Source organism: Merops nubicus, unplaced genomic scaffold, assembly GCF_000691845.1.
Source record: "Merops nubicus isolate BGI_N331 unplaced genomic scaffold, ASM69184v1 scaffold28762, whole genome shotgun sequence".
Classification (NCBI taxonomy): Eukaryota; Metazoa; Chordata; class Aves; order Coraciiformes; family Meropidae; genus Merops; species Merops nubicus.
This window is the reverse complement of record NW_008593285.1, coordinates 732-21,549: the sequence shown is the minus strand read 5'-3', so window position 1 is coordinate 21,549 and position 20,818 is coordinate 732. Positions and strand designations below refer to the sequence as shown.

Genomic DNA, 20,818 nt, shown 5'->3' with positions numbered 1-20,818 from the left:
GCCCTACAAGACATTAGTCTCTATGCTATCAATACCCATGCAAAATTAAATACAGTGAAGCTGTAATCAGTACTATTCATAGCATTTTCAATTGCAGAGACTAAATGTCTCTACTATATGCATGGTAAAGGATCTGCTCTAGAAAAAATTGTGTTCTGCTGTGCTTGATACTAATCTAGCTTCGTAGACAACAGTACAGCTCTCCTTTTTACAAACAACAAAATAGACACAGTAACACCTTCCTACATTTCTAAACTCTCTGAGGCTTAGTGTGTAAGTCGAGGTATGTACTAACAGCCTTCTTTTTCTCATATATGTCATTTTTTCATTCACTGTCACACCACAGTAAGAACAGAAGCCTACTGTACTTCTACAGTATCTGCTCTTATTAGTTAGAAAATCAGCTCTTGTCTGCATGCTGTTTGATAACCATGAAAAAACAAGTGCACTTCAAAAATTAAATTACTGCAAGAATCTATCATGCATGTCAAAACAAACACTTTATTTTAAAGAGGAGTAACTATTTATGCATTCTCAAAAAAAAAGTCACTGATCTTATATAAATGCATATAACCCAAACACTTTCGTTTTAACTGGCCTATGTGCAAAGATACATTTCACTTTAAAAAGAGGAAACTAATTTTGTCTCCAGTCAAATGTCTTTCACAGAGAAGGAGTAAGTCTGGCACTTACATCTGTATCAGAAGCATCACCACCAAAGCCTTCTTGCATACACTGTGACCTTTGAAAAATCCTCTGATGCCTGTATTCCACTTCTGAATCATACTCATTTGAATCTCTCAGGGTAGACAAACCGCTGTCAAAACAGCTTTCAGGTAAGCTGTCAACTTCACAGTTTATCCTTTGCATAGGATCACAAAGGGCTAAAGAATCATAATCTTCATCCACACAAGGAGATGATCTAATACAAAAATATGGGGGAGGAGGGGTGAAGTGAGATGGAAATTATTCCACAACTGTATTTACCCTAAAAATCACAACCGTTCTGGAATAGTCAATACTTAGAAAAGCTAACTATACAGTTTAAGACATATGTCAATGCCTATTGGGTCTTTCTCAGTTTTTTTTTAAAATCATAACTCTTTCCAATGCTCAGATTAAATTATATAATCTCTATCACTGATGATGACTTCCCAAATCTCAGTAAGAATGTCTATTTATTCATGTACAAAAAAAGCAATTGTTTAAAAAATTCAGACAATTGCATTCTATGGAGTCATCAATGGCAAAAAATGATAGCTCATGGTTTAGCTAATTCTGGCCCAGTCTAAAGACACATGAAATGACCTTTAAATAGTATACTTCATTTAAATGAACACATTTGCTCACAGAGGCACACAGGCTAATAAGGGACAGCTGTAGATATAGAAAAGGGTTAACCAAGTTCAGGAGATCAGTAATGATGGAATAAATCATTGCAACGTGTTTTTCTACAGTTTGCTAAGCTACGAAAAGCTTAAAAGCCCTTTCTTTCCCCACACCCTTCCTCCAAAGGCCTTTTGTTTTGGGCTCTTTTTTTTTTCCTCCATTCTGAATGCTGTAATATATAAAATGACTTAAATGAATGCAGCAACGACAGTATGGCTTACAGAAAAAAAAAAATAGTTTTTATTTATGTAAATGACACTACAGAAAGATTAATAAGTGAATCTTAAAAGAATCAATTTTTCAAAAAGTTTACTACAGCTAAAATCATTACCCTGTTCCTGCAGCAAGACATGGACAGGCAGAAATTAAAGTGAGGAAGAAAAGATCTTATGGAGAAGTGGAGAAGAGAGAACAAGTTTGGCTCTGTGCTGTTGGGAATGGACACGAAGCATGAGACTGCTAAAAAAGACAAGGTCAGCATCAATCCTTGCAAGATAGTTTGCTGCCAGAAGGGCTGGGAGCTCCCAGTGCAACGTCACACCAAAGAGTACACTCCAGGAAAATCAACAAATTATAAAGCTGTTACTTAGTTATATATAATTCCTCCCTGCAAGTGGCCGTATTTGGCTGACAGAGGTGTCACTGTCTCATGCATCAATATCAAGCACCATTTAATTTACATCCTTTCAGGCTAACAAATAACCACATGAATGAGCTTGATGTCTGCTGTAGAATATCACAGCGTCCATGCTATCTATATTCATGCACTGCTAGCCTACACCAAATCATGCAAACGCAGAGGAAGGGTGCATGCTGTAACAAAGTTAAGCTTGTCAGATACTCCCTGAAATAAAGGTCTTTAGCAGTCAATTTTCACCTTCACTGAAGCATGATTTCAATGCTGGGAATTTCATAAGTGCTTGAAGTATGCTAGACCAAGATGTATGATACAGCTAAAAAAATAAAGTGTAAATAATAATGAATATTGCTTAAAACATGTTAGAACGCAAATCAGTATCTCTTAGTGCTGATCTGACGTCAGCAGACAAAATACTGAAAATGAACAGGTTTTGGGACATTCATCTCTCTCTCTGTATTTCGATACTACTAAGTAACACGTGTTAAAAGTAAGACTTTTTCCCACCACGTAAACTTTCCTCTAAAGTAGCTTGCATTTCTCATTTTTGTGGGAATACAAGGATTGCACCATGTGGCAGGTACTGATAAACATTCACACAGAACGACACTGCTAAGCTTTCAGAGAGCTTTTAGCTATGCCTTCAGAAAATTAATATATGACTTAGTAGTGGATGCCTCTCAAAATTTGCAAAGGGTTCAACAGAGGGAAATTGATTTTACCTGCCTTCAGGAGAAGGAATCAGTTTGTGACAAGCAAAACTTTACAGCCAGCAAACATATCTCATATGGAGACAGCAGAATAAAAGTAACACCACTGAACAAATGGGGATATCACTACTGTGAAGCAGAAGCCAACTTAACCCTTATCAGAGATATTAATCTCTCTGGCCAAACATAAAGCACAGACTACTAAGAACTCTAATAGAGATCTCTCAAGAGTTTGAAGCACCACTGTAAGAAAAATAAGACAAAGCAACCTGTCAAGTAAGAACACACATTTTTGCTCACCGTTCCAGCTTTAAAAAATGAAAGTGTGAAACCATATCATGACCTATAGCACTTGAAGCTGGATGCAATGCTTAGCAACTTCAGCAAGAGTCTCTACAATGATCTGTGGAAGCTCTGGCCAGTGACCCGCATCCATTAAGCACAAAACAAAAGTAGCCTTCATCCTCTGATATTTGCATTTAGATACCTTACTGTTCTCTGCAGCTCTTTCCCCATTAGTATTGAAGTGCACTCACTACTCTTGTATGTCAGTGTGAGATGAGGATGTTTATTCTTTTGAAGAATTAGGCCCAAATACCTTTGCAATAACAAAAACCAGGCACGTAGGCTGAAGATATGACCAAAAATGTTTTATTACCTAGGTATACTGAGCAAGCTAGCAAACAGAGGTCCTTGGTAAATTTTTTTGGAGACAAGGAGGGGAGATAAGAGTATCAAACTAGAATCAAAACAGTCCAAAACCAAACAAGAAGCTCATGATTTGCACTGAAAATTTTCCTGAGCTTTCAAAGTCACTGAAAAGATTTCTACTGACTTCAGTATACTTTGGATCATATGCTATGGTGACACAAACTTCAATCAGACAGAACTATTCTCTCTGTTATATGACAATACTTGCTCTTCTAAGACAAGCGTGATGCCATAGTCTTTTTAAACTTAATAAAAGCACACCTGGCTTACCTGTCATACCGTGGGTTTAGAGGAGACTGTCCACCATTAAGTTTAGGACTGCTTCTAGAAATTGTACTTCCTGGTGAGGTGTTTGCTAACCGCTGCAGGAGATACATAACAAACACCTATTAAGTTTGATCAACACAGTGTAAGCATCTATTTGTCATGATGAAGTCATCATCAAAATTACTACTGTATGTTGTCATATATATCCAACCACTTATTTTTAATTAAATCTCATGTATTACACAGGACTGGGTGTGAAAAGTCTCATTACACATAGCATTTAGGCTCTACTGTTGCCTCAATACTTAACCTGCTGGCCACACTCAATCACAAAAGTCGATGGAAATTCCAAGAGGATAATTTCATTGGCTACACTTGAAGACTTTGAAATGCTGAGCTTTGAAAAGCAGTATGTAGAAAAACGGCATGTTGAGTACTAAAGTGAAAAGGGAAGTGTCACTGGATGAGCTGGTTTCAGCAGAGATACATCCTGGTTCTCGAGTGATGTTAGTGGAGAGAAGAGATCTCAAGCAATAGCACGTGACGGTATTGTCCCTGTGTGCCTGTTATTCCAGCCCCACCCTTCTAGAACTCTTAGTTGCTTTCCTGATGATGTAAGGGCTTGCCTGATCATTAGCTTTGGAGTGTAACAGGTTTCCCAGTATTGAAAAATGTCATCATAACTTTCAAGCCTTCCTTTTCTGGTTTGGAGGATGCTATATTACATCTCTTATGACAGATCACTGTACAGCCCAAAAAGGTCTGTGTTATGAACAGTCCCTCCCATTCACCTTCCCCATGACTTGCCTGGACAAAAAAAGCAACTAAAACAAAGCAGTTTTCAGAAAAAGCATGTTTTCAGTGCTAGAGTGCTCCCATAGATGTAATTCAAGGATACACCCTTTAGTGCAAGAGAAACTGCTGCTTTATTCACCTCACCAGATACATTAGGCCACAGCACGTTACAAAAAAAAAAAAAATAAAATAAAAATCACTACTTTGCAAAGCACATCAGAAAGTAATTGTGCTCTGGTAAAACTACATTATTTCACAAAACATAAGTAAATTGAACAAAATTCAACTACGCAAGTGTATTTACAAAGTGAGTCCACTGACTAAAACTCAGTATTTTGAGTATCCACAGAACTACAAACACATTTGCATTTGGTGGTAATTTTTAGGCCTTCTACTACAACATAAAATTATAAATACATACCAATGATCTGTTGTGCTTGCTGAAACTGTTTTCAAGTGCACTTCTGAGACTATCATTGCTGTCATGTAACTTTCTGTTAGCTGATCTAATAAGGAAACAGTTTACATTGAAGGAATAAAGAAAACATCAAAAATGATGTAACTTATCACAAAGAAACACTGAAAAAAATACATCTCAGAAACCCTTTTGTTTTTATTTAGATAAACATTAAAGAGTAATGTAGAACTAGAAATGCTTTGCATACTAAAAGAAATGACTGTCCATGACAAAAGAACGGTCAAGTTTAGCCTTCAGCAGCAGACTAGGAAACCATTTCACTTCTGCAGCATGGTGGGGGGGGTCAGCTGAGGGGGAAAAAAAAACACTGTAGGAATGGCTACAAAAAAGCAGCCAGGGTGTAGTAAACTGGTACAGCCATTTGTGAAATACAAAGTGACTACCCTTTAAGCATTGCTGAGATGACTCAAGCACAGATATGATTTGGCTGATTGAAAGAAAGAAAAAGTTTAAGATAAAGGAATTAACTAAATATATTAAAGAACTAGTCACTGTGGTCCTCCTTGAAAGCAAAAATCTGTGCACCCCTTGTATAATACTGCATATGCTCAGTACTTTCCAGATAATGATAAGAGTTACTGGAGATATCAATCAATAAGGGGCCAAGTAATAATTTTTATAATAGCATGGATTGACTCAAACGTCATTCAGCTTATCATAAAGAAATTAAAGTCAGTGAGGTAAAGAGAGGAAAAAAAAAAAAATGTTAGTGACTCAGTAACATCCTAGTAGCACAGTACCTCCTACAAGAGTTGAGCACAGTGCCTTCTATGAGACATCATTTCAGTATTTTTACTTGGTATTTTTTTCACTAATCCCAGTCTTTTGCATACAAAAACATTTACCCCTGAATATGCTGACAATATTTGTTAGTAAGAACCTGAATTACTAAGAACTTACTGAAGAATTTGAACTTGTCTTTCCAGACTATCTCTCTCTTCAGTACACTCTCGGATCATTTCTAGGTCTCTGAAAAAACAAACAAACAAACAAACAAACAAACAAACAAACCAAAACAAAAAACAAGAAGTTATGCTTTACAGGATATCCTTTTAAAATTTTTATAACACTGCTTTTGATAGAGAACAATACACAACAGTCAACATTTATAAGAGATGATAAATATATAGGGGAAAGATAACATTTCAAAATATTTCTGAATATTTTTCTATGTTTACATTTCTGCTGAAATAGGTTAAAAGTAGTTTTATGCAAAGTAAAATCACTTGCTAATTTCACTTATCTCTGCCATTATATCTCAACAAAGACTATAAACGAAAAAGAAGAGACCTATAAAATAACCATACGGACTGCCTCCTTTGCTCTCGAAATATTTTGTTATCTGAAGAAAACCACAACACAAAACAAAACCGACACTTATGCTCCTTTAAGTGAATACCTAGAAGCAGCCTTCATTCACTTCAGAAAAAATTGAGACTTATGTGGGAGGCTTCCAAAACCATGCTCCCTAATGCTTATACAGATATTCATCTGGGTGCAAGACACGGCAGGAAAAAATTGCCTGATGCTTTTAAGTTTTATTCCTAACTGAAGTCCTAGTAAAATCATTGGGCCTCCTTGCATGATTATGAGAGTAGACGTCGTATCCAGAACTTGCTCTTTCAGAAACCTGATAAGACAGTACTCATGGCACACTTTGCATGCTGTTAAGTGTGTACCTATCATTCATGGCAAATTTATAAAACAAAAGCTTCCAAATGTATACAGAATAACTGTATCAGGCAACAGTTTTTTCTTCCTCGGTGAGAATACTATCATACACCAGTAACTTACCTCTCACTGTTCAAAGCCTGATCCGCACGCTCACTTTTCAAGCTATCTAACTCACTCTGTAGAAAAGCTATATTTGTCTGTGCTTCTAAAAGATCTTTCTTAAGTTTCTGATTTTCCTTAAATAAAAGAAGATATTAGATGTTAGCCGTCAGTCACCTGCATAAAATGTTGACATATTATAATGGTAAAATAACATCAAAATTAAACAAACACTACAAAATCTGAGCATGGAGGAGGAAAGAAAAATGAAAGAACTCTAAATCAATAGAGAAGTCAGTAAACTAGCATGTGGAACCACTGAATTTTTATTTTCCCATTTCAGTTACACAAAAAGGGAACTATATCACCTCAAGCCATTTCTAAACATTATACCTAGAATGAGTACGCATTTTTACAGAACACTGTTTTTTTTCCCAAGTTAAAGATCCTCGTACACTTATCAACAACTTCAAAAGTTTACTGGTACTACATATATTTAAAAAAAAAAAAAAAAATTGTATTGTAGAGGCTAAAACTGAGGCTAAATTGATATATTAATTACAATTATCTCTCACCAGCAGCACATCATGTACTCTTTTTTTCAACTCATCTACATCTTCCTTGTGATTTACATTTTTGGATTGCTCCTCCAGCTAGAAGGATACAAAAAATGCACAATTAATGTATGTTACTGATTTTTCTGGTTTAAAGTCCATAAAAAGTAATGGAAATTGTATTAAATATCCCTTAAAAGATTTTACAGCTATGAAGGTTTTTAAAACTCAAGAGTTTTCCCAACTGTTTTAGTAGGCAGCATTACTCAAAAAATTACTGGTCTTCTATATGATTTTTTACAGCAATACCTAAAAAATGTTTAATGTGCATTTTACTTTCTGTAGGTGTTGACTATGCACAGCTAGTGGTACAGAAGCCAGCTATCAAGAAGATAAAAATAGGTGTATTCCCACTATTGTAAGTAAGTAAGTAAATAAATAAATAAATGAAATAATAGAAATACTGCTCCATCTGTGTAGTACTACAAGAAGATTTTGTACTACAAAATCTTCCGTTTCTTTTGAGGAATTTCGATTTCTATCAATGATTTTTAACGTACAATTAGATATAAAGAAACAAAAATATAGCCTCATAGTCACTAAAATTCTGGTAAAAACTTACAACTTATGTCAAAAATAAACCCAAATTACAAAATAACCCAAGCGAATATTCATATTTGAGATTCCAGCCTACGTTACACTTACATATCAAAAGATCAAGTTAAAAGTTCAATTCAGACTAGTTCCACTAGTAATTTCAGTTTAAAATTACAGCTTAAACCTGCCTCTACCATCAACATTTGAGAGAAATGCACTAGCTGCTAAAAGAAATTATATTGCTGTAAATTACTGTATTTGGGTTGCCAATTTCATCTAAATCTATAAATTACAAGTACTTAGAGGCAATGCATTAGAGTATTTCTAATGAATCAAATAGGCAGCTAGGTAAAACTGCCGTGTTAACAACTGGATAGAGCTAGAAAATTATGCAGCAAAATCTGGCTACCATTGGTCCCCTTCCTAAGTATTTCAGTAAGTTACACAGAATGAATACAACATCCATTTCTAATACACATTAAACTAAAAAGCTGCAACTATATATATCCATCTTGGGGAAGGCCCTTCATAAGGTCAGTATCTCTTACACTCTTTAAAAACTCTCATCATGACTTCTACTCACCTTTTTAAGTTTTTTTATTGTCACCTGAAGATCCCCAACTTCAGTATCATACTGGCGCTTCAGCTCATTTAGTGCTTCTTCAGCTTTTCGCTTCTCCTGCAGTGTTTTTAATCTCATTAAAAGTTCAGACAGGTTTCAAATGTTTTATTTAAACACTCATTAGTTTGGAAACCACACACTTTCCCCCTAACAGGTGTAATTTTGTCTTTCCACTTCATCAACCTGCCCCTTCCTTAAGATCCACAGGTTCTGATTCTATCACTGCAGTCCACTTATAAAATATTCATAGCAATAAAATGGTAAAGTGGAAGCAAAGATACGGGTCAATTCAGTGTTCGCTACACATGCCACAGCCTCCTGTGCTTAACATTCTTAATGTCTTAAAAAAAGCCAGAGAGAAGTGTCCATAATTTTTTTGTACATAAATTCAGGTGTGTATTGCACATACAGATGCATATATACAAGCCTGCACAAAAATCAGGACATCACATGTTTTTTTTTCAAACCAGTCTTCTACGGCTTGGCATCTTATGTGCTAGTAACAGCACTACTGGGCCACTATCGGTTTAACTCCCACCAGTCACTCCCCAGGGACCTGAGTGAACATTTTCACAACACAGGAAACCAGAACACAGCAGTGGTAACGTGGTGCCAATGAGGCAGGTTGAGTTTTCACAGAGAAGACAAACGTGGACTTCTCAGTGAATTCAGTGTTTTCCTGTAGGTGCTGCCGACACCCGTATGTTAAATGATAATCCGTGTGTTAAAAATGATAATCAAAGTAATCAGTTCAAACTTCTCCTTCTCTTGGCAGCTACACAGGACTCCTAAGTATTGTTTGGTAACTATTTGCTTCCCTTGAAGAAACAAAATACAGGCAGGTGTCACGGTGGCATGAGTGAGATCACTCTGACAAACAATAGCCTTGAGTACAGGCATCAAGATTAATGGTTTCGTACAATCCCACAAAGTAAATACCTTACATTTACTCTCGGGGCGTTTTAGTAGGTGGAGTTACGTGGAGGTATGAACTCAAGGGAACATTTAGGAGTGAAAATGAAAAGAGCACTGTGAGAAAGAAGTTACAGCCCATATTTCATATCTATAGCGAGGTATGAACAGTGAAAACTGCTCTCTGTGCAACTCGGTGACGTTTTGAGGACTTCTTAGAATAAAAACACAGACCAGATGTGGATAATACTCTGCAGATGTGTTTTTATGTAATGCTAGTACATAACTGTGGATGTTCTCAGAGTGAATACACACATCCCAGTCATCTTTTCACAGTAGTGTAAAAGTCTCTAGGGCTTTCTTCAGTGATTTACCACTTTTTGCAGAACATAAATTTTCCAGAGCAAACATATTTGTTTGGAAATAGAAATTTCCAGAAATTTCCTTCTGGAAATAGAAAGAGTTCTTCTCCTCTGAGAGTTGCATTATCATTAGTTAAACATATTATGATACACTCTTTTTTTTTTTTGCTGTGGTGCTATCTTTAACTTTTTTTTGTCATTATATTTTGTTTCTAGGAAAACAACTGACTTTTATGGTTTGGTCTTAGCGTTTCCTCTTGTATAGAAAAAGATGGTGTTTGAAGCAAATCCATTAGAATATAATTTATCTTCAAAGGTCAATTACCATTAACTATTTAAAATCACCAAGTTGGCTGACTGCACTTTGTTGCTTCTGATTCTGCAAATGCTTTGGTGTATGTCGTGGCCTACAAAGCAATAATTATGTCCACAATGTATATTTCAATTCATGCAGTTCTTATGTCCACATCAGAACACTTTCACAAACTCTTATTCTTCTGTGCACTATAAATTTAGGTTTATCTTATTTAACTCCAACATGACCCAGACAACACAGGTAGGGTGGTTTTCCTGTACTTCTCTCTGCTTGGCATTGCACAGCCATGTGTGGCTTTAGTGTATCTTTCAAGGGGTAAGAAGAAGAATGTTCTTATAATTTTCCACCAAGACTGCAAGCCAGTTGAAATGACGGCTAAAACTTAAGCACACTGAAACAGAATTTCCCATCAACTTTGGGAGGTCCAGGCTCTCACATACTGTCATCACAATTATGCTCTCTTATGTCTATAACCCTCTAAAATAGAGATGCTGAATGAGAATGGGGGAAATAAAGATCACTACCCCACGCAGATAAATACAAATTAGAAACAAATGATCTAACCATTAATTTCTACATAAATTCTTCTACTAAGAAAACTAGATTCCATTCTTTTATTGTGAAATGTCATTTTCCAATCTGTTTCAAATACTGGTCTCAGAAATAAATTCCTCTAGGCCAGCATATTCTCACAAAAGAGAAAGACTTTTTTTTTTTTCTTGGTTTGTTACAGCTGAGCAGCCATTCCCCTTTGGGAAAGCATTCAATAATACATTTTTGATGCCATGGGCAGCTTCTTTTCATCCAGGCCCTGCCTTCAGCAGCTTTGAGTCAACCCATGAAGATCAAAAACACACATGACCATCAACTCTGCTGAAGACCATTGAGAATTTGGTCATTATGTAATTCTGTAAACACGAAACACTCACTTCCTTTTTAGCTTTATGCTCTGCAGCCTGTATCCGTTGTTCCATCTCTTCCTCCAGCTCACTGAGCTGAACTGCCGCTTTATCCTGAGCTCTAAAATTTAGAAGTAAATAGGCCTTTAAGGTTGATAGAAATGTTGTGTGAAACACATCTGACTACATCAGCTGAAACAAATTAGACAGACAGACATAGGAACAGTTTACCGCTGCCCAGAGCTTGAAACTGGTAAGGCTAGGAAACAAAATCACAAATTAATTTGAAGATACAGACAAATCAGATTTTAAATAATAGCTGACAGATGATGATTAGTATGAAATACATCACATTTGCATTTTGAAAATTAATAGATAAAAGGCCCTTCTGGTTATCCTATGAAGGGACTTCAAAAGGTTAACTACAGCAACTTGCATCCCCGACACATACAGCATATCTGTCCTGAGTTACTCTTATTGTTTTTGACAATAATGAGGTGAGATTTCAAACGTCCGGAAGCCACAATGAGCAAACACACCACTTGAAGCTGGAAACATAGAAATATCAATTCTAAAATGTAAGTATAATGGGCACGTATGGTAAAACTTAACATTACAGCTAAGGAAGAGGAGTCAAAACATTTTAAGACATTAAATATAAGAATAGAGCCTGCAAAAATTTGATCCCAGGCTTATCAAATGTAAACACGGAATCATCTATATGTGTTCAGGTACATGTGTGTGCATACTAACTATCCTTTCAACTCAGCTTATGGAAGTAACTCCACATGACGTATTTTGGCATCAAATCCCAGGAGTTTAACCTAACAGTGTTACAGAGAAAAATGTAACTGCAGGACTGAACTAGAAACACAACTCACCATACCTTTTTACCGCGACAGCCAAAGTTTCCAACTCTGTGCTTTGGAGTTTGATCTCTCGGATGAAGTTCTTAATGACATGTTCGTACGTCTGGATTAACCTTGGTTCCACTATGTGTATGTTCTGATACAGAACGCTGACCTGCTCTTGTCTGAAAAAGAAAGATCCTGTTTCAGTGCACTTACTTGGAACAATGTTCTGTAACAGGTTTGGGAAACGTGTTACAAATTAAGATATCCCTCTTTTGCATACTTTTAAAATTTAGCAAGTTATTTATGGACTTTGAACATTCAGTACAGCATGTCTGAGTTATCCTAAATTACGTTTATCTTTCTTGCTTCTCAACTTTAACAGAGTCAGTGAAAAAAACACTTTTTAACGTAAGTAAATATTTTGCACTTCTATTCATGGTGTATTGAAGACCATGCCACTGGAGCAACCCATAAGGTGTTATCAAGTTGGTTGGTGGCTCTAATGTTATTTACAATCCATGAAGAAGTTTATGACTTTCAGAGGCTGCACAAGAAATGAAAATGGGTAATGTCAACCACCTAAGTTAAAACAGACATTTAAGGGGGCAGAGGGAGATGACTGTATCTCCTTCAAGAAAACAAAGTTTGATGTTCCCTTAGCTGTTGGGCTTCTTATACTAGAAGGCAAACAACTCCTGTACTAGTATGTGGCAATAAGGGGAGCTGTAAGGGAAATAAGAATACAGCCCTTTGGTTTAAGGCAAGTTATTCTGTCCCAAATGACTGCACACCTCGTAACGCCAGCCCTGGTTTATAACCCAACAAAGTCATTGTTAGAAGAAGCTGATCCTCTGTATGACTCTCACATGACAAGTAACAGATATATCTCACACAGAAGAACAAGTTTCTGTAATCCTTTTTGATTAAAAGTCCTCTTGAAATGTATACTGTTTCTCAAAATTCCCAGTGTAGGAATAGTATATTCCAATTTCCGTTTGATCTTGACTCAGATACAACTGAAACAACTAGACAGTTTTAGCTGCCAAAGAATCATGACAAGATACAAAACTAAAGAATGCATAAGCACCAGAACATGACTACATGGGTTACCACGTAAGAAGCACCGATTTCTGTTCATCCCAGAAATAACATCACGTAACCCTTTGAGTTCCATGCCATTAGGAACAGTTTATCAATCGTTCAAGGCACAGAAATTCAGCACACTCTAGGTGAACAATACATATGTGTTTTAGAAATATAAGATACAAACATGAAACCTGTGTTCTGAAATTCTTTTTTCCTTTAAACTTCCTTTAAATTGCAACAAGATGCTTACTAATAACCTTGTTTCCTAGAAAGAAAAACAGTAGGAAAATCACTCATTACTTGATGCTAACACAGAATACTCACTATGTGAGAAATTTTTTTTTCTGATGCTCTTCCAAATCACAGGTCACTGAATTAAGAGCTGGACCTTTGAGGACCTACATAATTTTTTTCACAAGGCTGCAGGGTTACTTTGGAGCTCTACCTTTCTCAACCCATCTCATGCAGGATTAATCAGCTACTGCCTTTAAATCACATTAAGCGATATCCATAAAATTACATTGTACTTCAAACTGTACTACAAATCTTGTATTAAAAAATAGCACATGCATAATGTTACTATCAGAGGCCTTCTACCATACAGATGATTAACGGAGTAGCAAAATTGAAAAGTACACTGTCTTTTGCTGAAGGGAGTAGAGAATCAATTAGTCTGGCCTTTCCTTACTGTATTTTGCCAGGAGCAGAAGACATTTGTAGTGGAATATTTTGATGCATTTCTGCAACTTTCATTCTCTTTACACAAATGCCACAGCCATTCCCTGTGGCAGCTTCTTTTCAAGTGTATGCAAATCCACATACCAGAACAGAAGACAGGTATCAGTATCTCTGTGCTGCCAAGCCTCTGCCATACAGCTAAGTCTGCTTCCAATGGCTGTAGTCACAAGGACAAAATAGTTACTGTGGGAGTGTGTTTTCCCTCTGTGATACAAAAACCTCTTCATATTTATTATGCCTTCTCAGCCCAGTGACCAGCTACCATCAAGACGGATTCAAAATATCCCAGTGACTCAGTTTTCTGAAGCAGTACTTAGGTTTAAGAAGCAAAACAATGCAAATACAGCCACAGCCTTGCAGGATCCTGTAAAGGGTCTTGAGGGCTTTTCTAAATCAAAACTAGGCACTGAAATTCTAAGTCTCAGGTACCTGAGTGCTCCTATGGCAATTTTATGGGAAAGCTTAATTAAAAGCACAACTCAACAGCTACTGCAGCAACCAAAAAAACAGAGGAGGAATCAAAGCCATACAAGAAAATTGATGGGACTCTACTTAATCACTTATGCCTACAGCAAGAATTAAAACACTTTCATGAATTGGGAAGAGTGCTATTGATTTAATTACTTCAAGTATCTGTGACGAATTAGCAGCAAGCACACTGTGATATTTTCTAGATACACAGGATTTTAGAAGGAAGCAACTATACACACTCTATATCAACATGCAAATATGTATTTGATGATTATGAGAGTAATTGTTCTGAATTGTATCTTCCCATATTTTCAGTCACTGCTCTGTTTTCACATGATTTGGAAAATATCCGTGACACCACTGCAGCAGAACAGATTAGTTGCAATGACTATTGCTGAATTTATTTGTTTGTCTCCAGTTCCCCTTGAATACATGCTGGGTTTTTTTTCTGCAAATTCATTATTTATTCAAAATTGTTTATCAAGGAAGACTTCACAAATAGGGTTCACCAAGCTGACTCATGAACTCTGAACAGTGTACCCTTTTGCTGGACAAAAAGGCAACGAGAATGCTCTTATTTCAGTTTTAGCAAAATTCATCAGAAATGCTTTAAAGGTTTGCCCTTTAAAGCTAGTCTTCCTTGAAATCCTGAAATCACTTTTAATTGATTTAGCTGCATCCTTTCATGTTCCACACTAGCAAAACTGTAGACATTCACAAATACTGATGTGTAGAAAGAACCTTTTTTGATATATGACATGAAAGAAACTGTCCCTTTGGACCACTTGGTACTCTGGTTACACTACCTACCATAGAAGCCTTTCTGCTGCTTCTACAAAGTACAGCTGCAGAACACTACTACCCTAAAAAGTATTGTACTCTGGCCAAGTACTGCTCTGACTGTACCTTGCCTCACCTCAAAGGTTTTATACAGTAAGCTGTCTGTAAGACTCGTAATTAGTAAGAGTCAATATTTGCACAACTTCACGTAAGAGTTAATGTGAGCAAAGTTACTGTATTCTCTTGGCTTGAAGAGAATTCCTGAGAGAATTACAGAAAGAAAATAAAACTGCCCTGATGATAATACAGTTTGTAGTATGACAGATTTAAAATATCATAGTAAATTACAAGAGAAGAAGAGAGAGAACAAAAATAGTAACATTTGGTTCAGATATAAGAGAGATTTAGATGATACTAAGTGGCTTAATTTAATTCAACCTATAGAGTTATGGCTAATTCAAATCAATTCATGCTATTATTTTGGTTTTCTGCATGTACAGTGACCATTTGTCTAATGATCCACATTCTGAATGCAGCTCAGGAGTTGACATAATTTATCAGTAAAGAATTAATGCTACAGTTGCTCAGTATCTTATACATGTTCCCTATGTCATTGCCAGAAAGATGATGCTATGTTACACAGGCCCCTTTGTCTGCCCCCATGGGGGGTATTTTCAGTATCGTTTTCTCACCAAAGATATACAAATTACAATCACCTAGTGGAAAAGTGGAAGGAATCAATGATGTGCCAGTGATGTTGTAATACCACCTTCTCTCATTCACACAGTAAAGATTCAGCGTATTTTCTGCTGCTATCTTGCATATGTTTACCCAGGTCTGCTTCAGAAACATGGAGACATGGAAAAATAGTTTCTATTTTTGCAGGTGCAAGTAAAAGCAAAGCGTGTTTTCATGCTGATAATATGCTTGCATTCCTAAGTCTTAAAATGCTGCTATTCCAGTGGTCTCTTAGCAGTGTAAGTGAGCTTTTAAAATTCCTCCCATTACTTATAGCAGCTCTGTTCTGGTATGGGCTTGAAGGGATGAACTATAAGGTGGTCTGAATTAGGAAGGCCTGAGCTGGTGGGCAGAGCAAAAGAAAGATGAAGCATTACACATCTGATGACGTCCTTACACCAGAGACCAACAGCCCATCTGTCCCAAAAAGAGAAATACCTTTTTCAGAAAAGCAGATACCTTGCATACGCCATCGTTTCAGCTACCAGGAAAGATCAACCAAAACCATTTCAAATTGGAAGGGACCTACTTTTGTCACAGCTGAGTGCCTAATAATTTCTATTAGATTAAGTGCCTTGAGGAAAAACAGAGTATATGAAATGTTAATGTGGTGTAAAATTCAAGGTACACTCAACCTGAAGCACTACGGGTTTTTTCAATACCACCTTTTCTTGATCTCTATCTGCTGCTTCAGAAACAGGCTGTATTAAAGGAAGATGAAAAAATTTGCAATCCCCAGATGAGAGAGACAGGTCAAGAACTGATTCCCAGCAAAAGGATTTTTAATGTTTCCAAGGAATGAATACGGCTCCCTTCCCCAAGACAGGTGCGATTTGGAGCTCGTGGAGCAGGAGTGGAAAAGACTGTGGGAGGTAAAGACAGGGAGGTAAAGATGAAATCTGTGGAAAACGAGAGCATTCCAAGGATATCGTTACGACAAATGACCACGTGACATGAAAATCCTAGAAAGACAAATGGTACAGTTATTTGGCATAGATGCTTTTCCAATTAAAGCCAAAAACAGAAGAGCAGTAAAACCTAAGGTAGCTCAGAAGGTCTTCTACAGAAAGGCATCCACCATGCTTCCAGCAAAGCACATTTGTCAACCCCTTATCATTCTTACAGCAGAGATCCCCACTCCAGCAATGTGACAAATGGCACTGTCACAGTGAAAAGGCAAAGGGAAAAAAAAACAGCATTTGTTTTTCCTCAGGATTTGCCTTTATCCTCTCTCTGAGGAACACGTGTCAACTTCCAAAGAAATCTTTCTAGTGCTGGTACAATAGCTCATCATCTCCTGGAAGTAAATACAAACTGCTGACAAGAGCTGATGCTGTGCTCTGTATTAACTTTGGCAAAAATCCATCCTGGCTCATGACAGCAAGAGCAAGACAGGTTTTTGGATGTTTTTCTTTTTACTCGGCACAGCCCCTCTCCTTTGCTGAAGCTGACCAGTATATCCCATAAGCATCGCCCATCTTCACAGTTCAAGTAGCTCATGTTAAAGACAGCACTGATTTCTCATTCTACCATGTCTCTCAGATCCACATTTTTTCTACATGTCCAGATGACATGATTGGAGGAGAACTGTTACCGTAATCACATTAGGAGACTTTGGAATTGTACAATGGATAAAATCTCACAGTCTGGCAACACTGAAATCAGAATCAAATTAACCATCAGCTTTGCCCAGAGTACAAGGCACACAAGCCAAACCCCAAGACTAAAAAGCAAAGCAATGAAGTATAAGGTCTTCAAAGCAATGGTGTATAAGTACAACCTGAAACAGGGATACAAACTTTCTTCTCCGGATTCATCTACTCATTTACACTCAAATACATTTAGTTCATTTTCCAATCAGATTATCCGATTTGCCAAGTAGCACAGAAAAAAATGCCTAGTAGGGCTTAAAGGGATGGAGTTTATCCTAAAGTGATCCCACAATACACAAGAAAACACAGAGCACACAGAGTCCTAACTCTTTGATCTTTCTAACTGGAGGTCTTTGACATTGAAACTTCAAAATCTGTTTTCAGGGAAGTTTTTTGCCTGTGATTTACAGAAACAAACAACTGACATAGCATTCATAAGTTTCCTCTTGAAGTGTCTGTGGATGCTGGATCATTCTTTGTTCAAGCTGAAAAAGGGAAAAGCATTGCCATTAGGAGGCATTTCCACATGCTTAAAGGAAAACGTCCCTATTAGGAGTGCACAGGGAAGATTCCAATCTTACCATGGAAATCCAAACAGACCTGAGGTTGGCCACACATTACAAAAGAATGAAACACGCAGTAACAAGACCAAGAACCTAACGACCTTATGTTTTACTACTCTTCTGTTTTTGGCTTTAATTGGAAAAGCATCTATGCCAAATAACTGTACCATTTGTCCTCCTTGGACTTCCATGTCATGTGGTCATTTGACATAACGATACCCTTGGAATGCTCTCGTTTTCCACAGGTTTCATCCTTACCTCCCACAGTCTTTTCCACTCCTGCTCCACGAGCTCCAAATCGCACCTGTCTTTGGGAAGGGAGCAGTATTCATTCCTTGGAAACATTAAAAATCCCTTCCCTGGGAATCGGTCCTTGACCCGGCTCTCTCATATGGGAATTGCAAATTTGTTCATCTTCCTTTAATGCTTTAATACTTCCTTTAAACCCCTGCAGCATGGGCAGTACACTGGAGCACTCACTGCATGGAGCACCAAACAGGTAAGTTCCTTAACTAACTTTGTCTACTCCTCCACCACTGCAAAGACTTCTTAGAGGAAAAAACTAATAAAGATGCCTGAGTTCTCAATAAAACAGATGTTCTATGGCTCAGGTAAGTGTAGTCCAGTTGGCAATTCACTACATATGAAGCAAAGGTACTGCAATCTTTTATGTTCAATTGCTCAGTATACCTGAGTGGATAGAACAACATAGCAGGGTAACTGCATTTTAAATTAAATTAATGCCAAAAAAATCCCCAACCCTCTACACAATCCCACTAAAATCTGACCTCATGCATTATAGTAGGTCATCAGCTTGTAAAGACTTTCCACTATTTCTTGTACTAGAGGCACAAGCACCCACTGTAAACACTAAGACAAACAATACTTTGGCTCCCAGTGACCACCTTACCAAGAAATCTAACTGAATGTCATCCCAAAAAATCTGTTCAGATGGCGAGAGAAGGCGCAAGGCTGGAAAGAAACTGTTTGATGCTACTCTTCTTATTTTAACTGCAGATGATAAAACCACAGCTCCAGTAGAGACCTGGATGTTTTAAAGTATAAGCTAACACAACTGTGCAGCTGACAGACCAAGCTACAGACAGGCAAGATCCATCCCATAGCAACACTATCTTTTTTAAAATTAACTAAACTCAAATAACTCTAACTGTAGTGTATGCTTATTTTAGTACCTGGAATGAGGCAGCACCTGTCAGTAAACTAGGTTGCACCTAATATCTGCAACTTCACTGAGGACAAGGTCAGGACATTGATCTGATACTGGGTTTCACACCTCATTACAAAGGCTTATCTACGGCTTTTAAAAGTCCTAGAAATAGAGACTGAGCCCTGTGTATTGGTACCGGTGAACATTTTTCCCCTTGATTTCCATGGGCACTCAATCAAGCTCAGGAATGACAGGTACCACAGGTGTTCACCACATAACTTTCTCCTGGCTGCAGCCCTGGTTTTATCTCACTGCTATGCCTTATTTCTCTCGGTATAAACTACACAGCACTGAAGCACAAGTGCCAGTGTTTTACTGCCTGGGGCCAGAGGGCACAGCATTTTGAGGGACTGAATCCCAAGATGATATGAGATAAAAACCATACATTATCAAGATAAAAAAATAGGGAAAACTAACACTACTTATATAGGTTTGAGGAGTTTCTTCTTTGTAATTACTCTCCTCATAGTTTCCAATGCCAATGTTACAGCACGCATCTGAGGAGTAATACACTACAATGGGAGGACACCAACTGTTTTACAGCACTGAGCATGCAGGTGTGTTCCAAGCTAAGTCTGTTTTTCAAAGTACTGCCTTTCCCTAAAAAAACCCTGAACTGACACACAACTGGGGAGAAAAAAAAAATAAATAAAAAAACCTTTTTTGAAATATCAGCTTGCACTTTACATGTTTTTGTTGCTTAAAACCTCCCTTATCTCAAGACTCCTCAAACACTTTCAATACACTCATTACTTACACAAGTGGTCCTAATGGTTTTAGTGAGACTGCATACACGAAAAAAAACCTTTCACACAGGTTTCAACAGAAAAAAGATGCCGGCCACAAATGGAAAAATGTTGAGCTGTAACACAGACCTGCTTCCAACACTTCAGGATAGTAAAGAGAAAGAAGAAGAAAACAAAGGGCATACTGTTCTTCAGCCGAAGTTGGCACACACCTAATAAACACAGCCAACTACCGAGAATGTTCAAAGCTATTTATAAAGCTGAATGTGAACAGGAAGCATTTACATTAAATTACTGCCCACCTGATGCACATGTGTTTAACTATCAAAATTCAGCTCTGTTTATCTAAGACACATAACACAAACGACATTACTGTGTCATGTTGAATTTAACGAAACTGAAGGTCACGTCTGCACAGTCAAGCCTATGGAAGATATTCCCATTCCCTCCTGCTAACCTCTCACACAAACAACGGGACTATATTCAAACAGCTGCCACAAACACCCTAACCAAGATACTGACAACTACTGTCCATGAGTCAGATTTTTTTTCCCATTTTTTGTTGAGTTTCTGTCTGGGTTTAGGTTAAGTTATGAACTGCTTCTGCACATTTTCAAACAGTCTTTTCTTTTCTTGTTTTTATTATCTTTCTGTAGAAAGAAGCATGTAGCAAGGAAGGCAACATGAACCAGATAAGAAAGAACTGTACAAAGTTACTGATATGTCTGAAATAGAGCACTACAGTAACGCTAACGTTAGCCTTCCAGTCCACACTCCAGCTGTGGACATAAATAGTAGAGCAGACATTTTTAGAAGTCCCTAGAATCAAATTATTAGGGTTTACAAGAATCGAATGTGCAGTATATGGAGACTAGTAAGATAAAAATTTGCTGGTGACTTGAAACATGGTTCTGTAAAAAAAACACACTGCATGTTGACT

General features: G+C 37.3%; 1 protein-coding gene across 1 annotated transcript in view; it reads right to left on the bottom strand.

Annotated features, from left to right (window-relative positions):
- Positions 1–16,162, bottom strand: part of RASEF (RAS and EF-hand domain containing) — a 23,253-nt gene extending 7,091 nt beyond the window's left edge. The window contains 10 exon segments of the mRNA XM_008935414.1: positions 694–922; positions 3,709–3,809; positions 4,931–5,015; positions 5,888–5,956; positions 6,782–6,897; positions 7,336–7,413; positions 8,495–8,590; positions 11,053–11,143; positions 11,909–12,055; positions 16,149–16,162. Of these exon segments, the coding sequence (XP_008933662.1) occupies positions 694–922; positions 3,709–3,809; positions 4,931–5,015; positions 5,888–5,956; positions 6,782–6,897; positions 7,336–7,413; positions 8,495–8,590; positions 11,053–11,143; positions 11,909–12,055; positions 16,149–16,162 (1,026 nt within the window).
- Between the last annotated feature and the right edge of the window lie 4,656 nt (positions 16,163–20,818).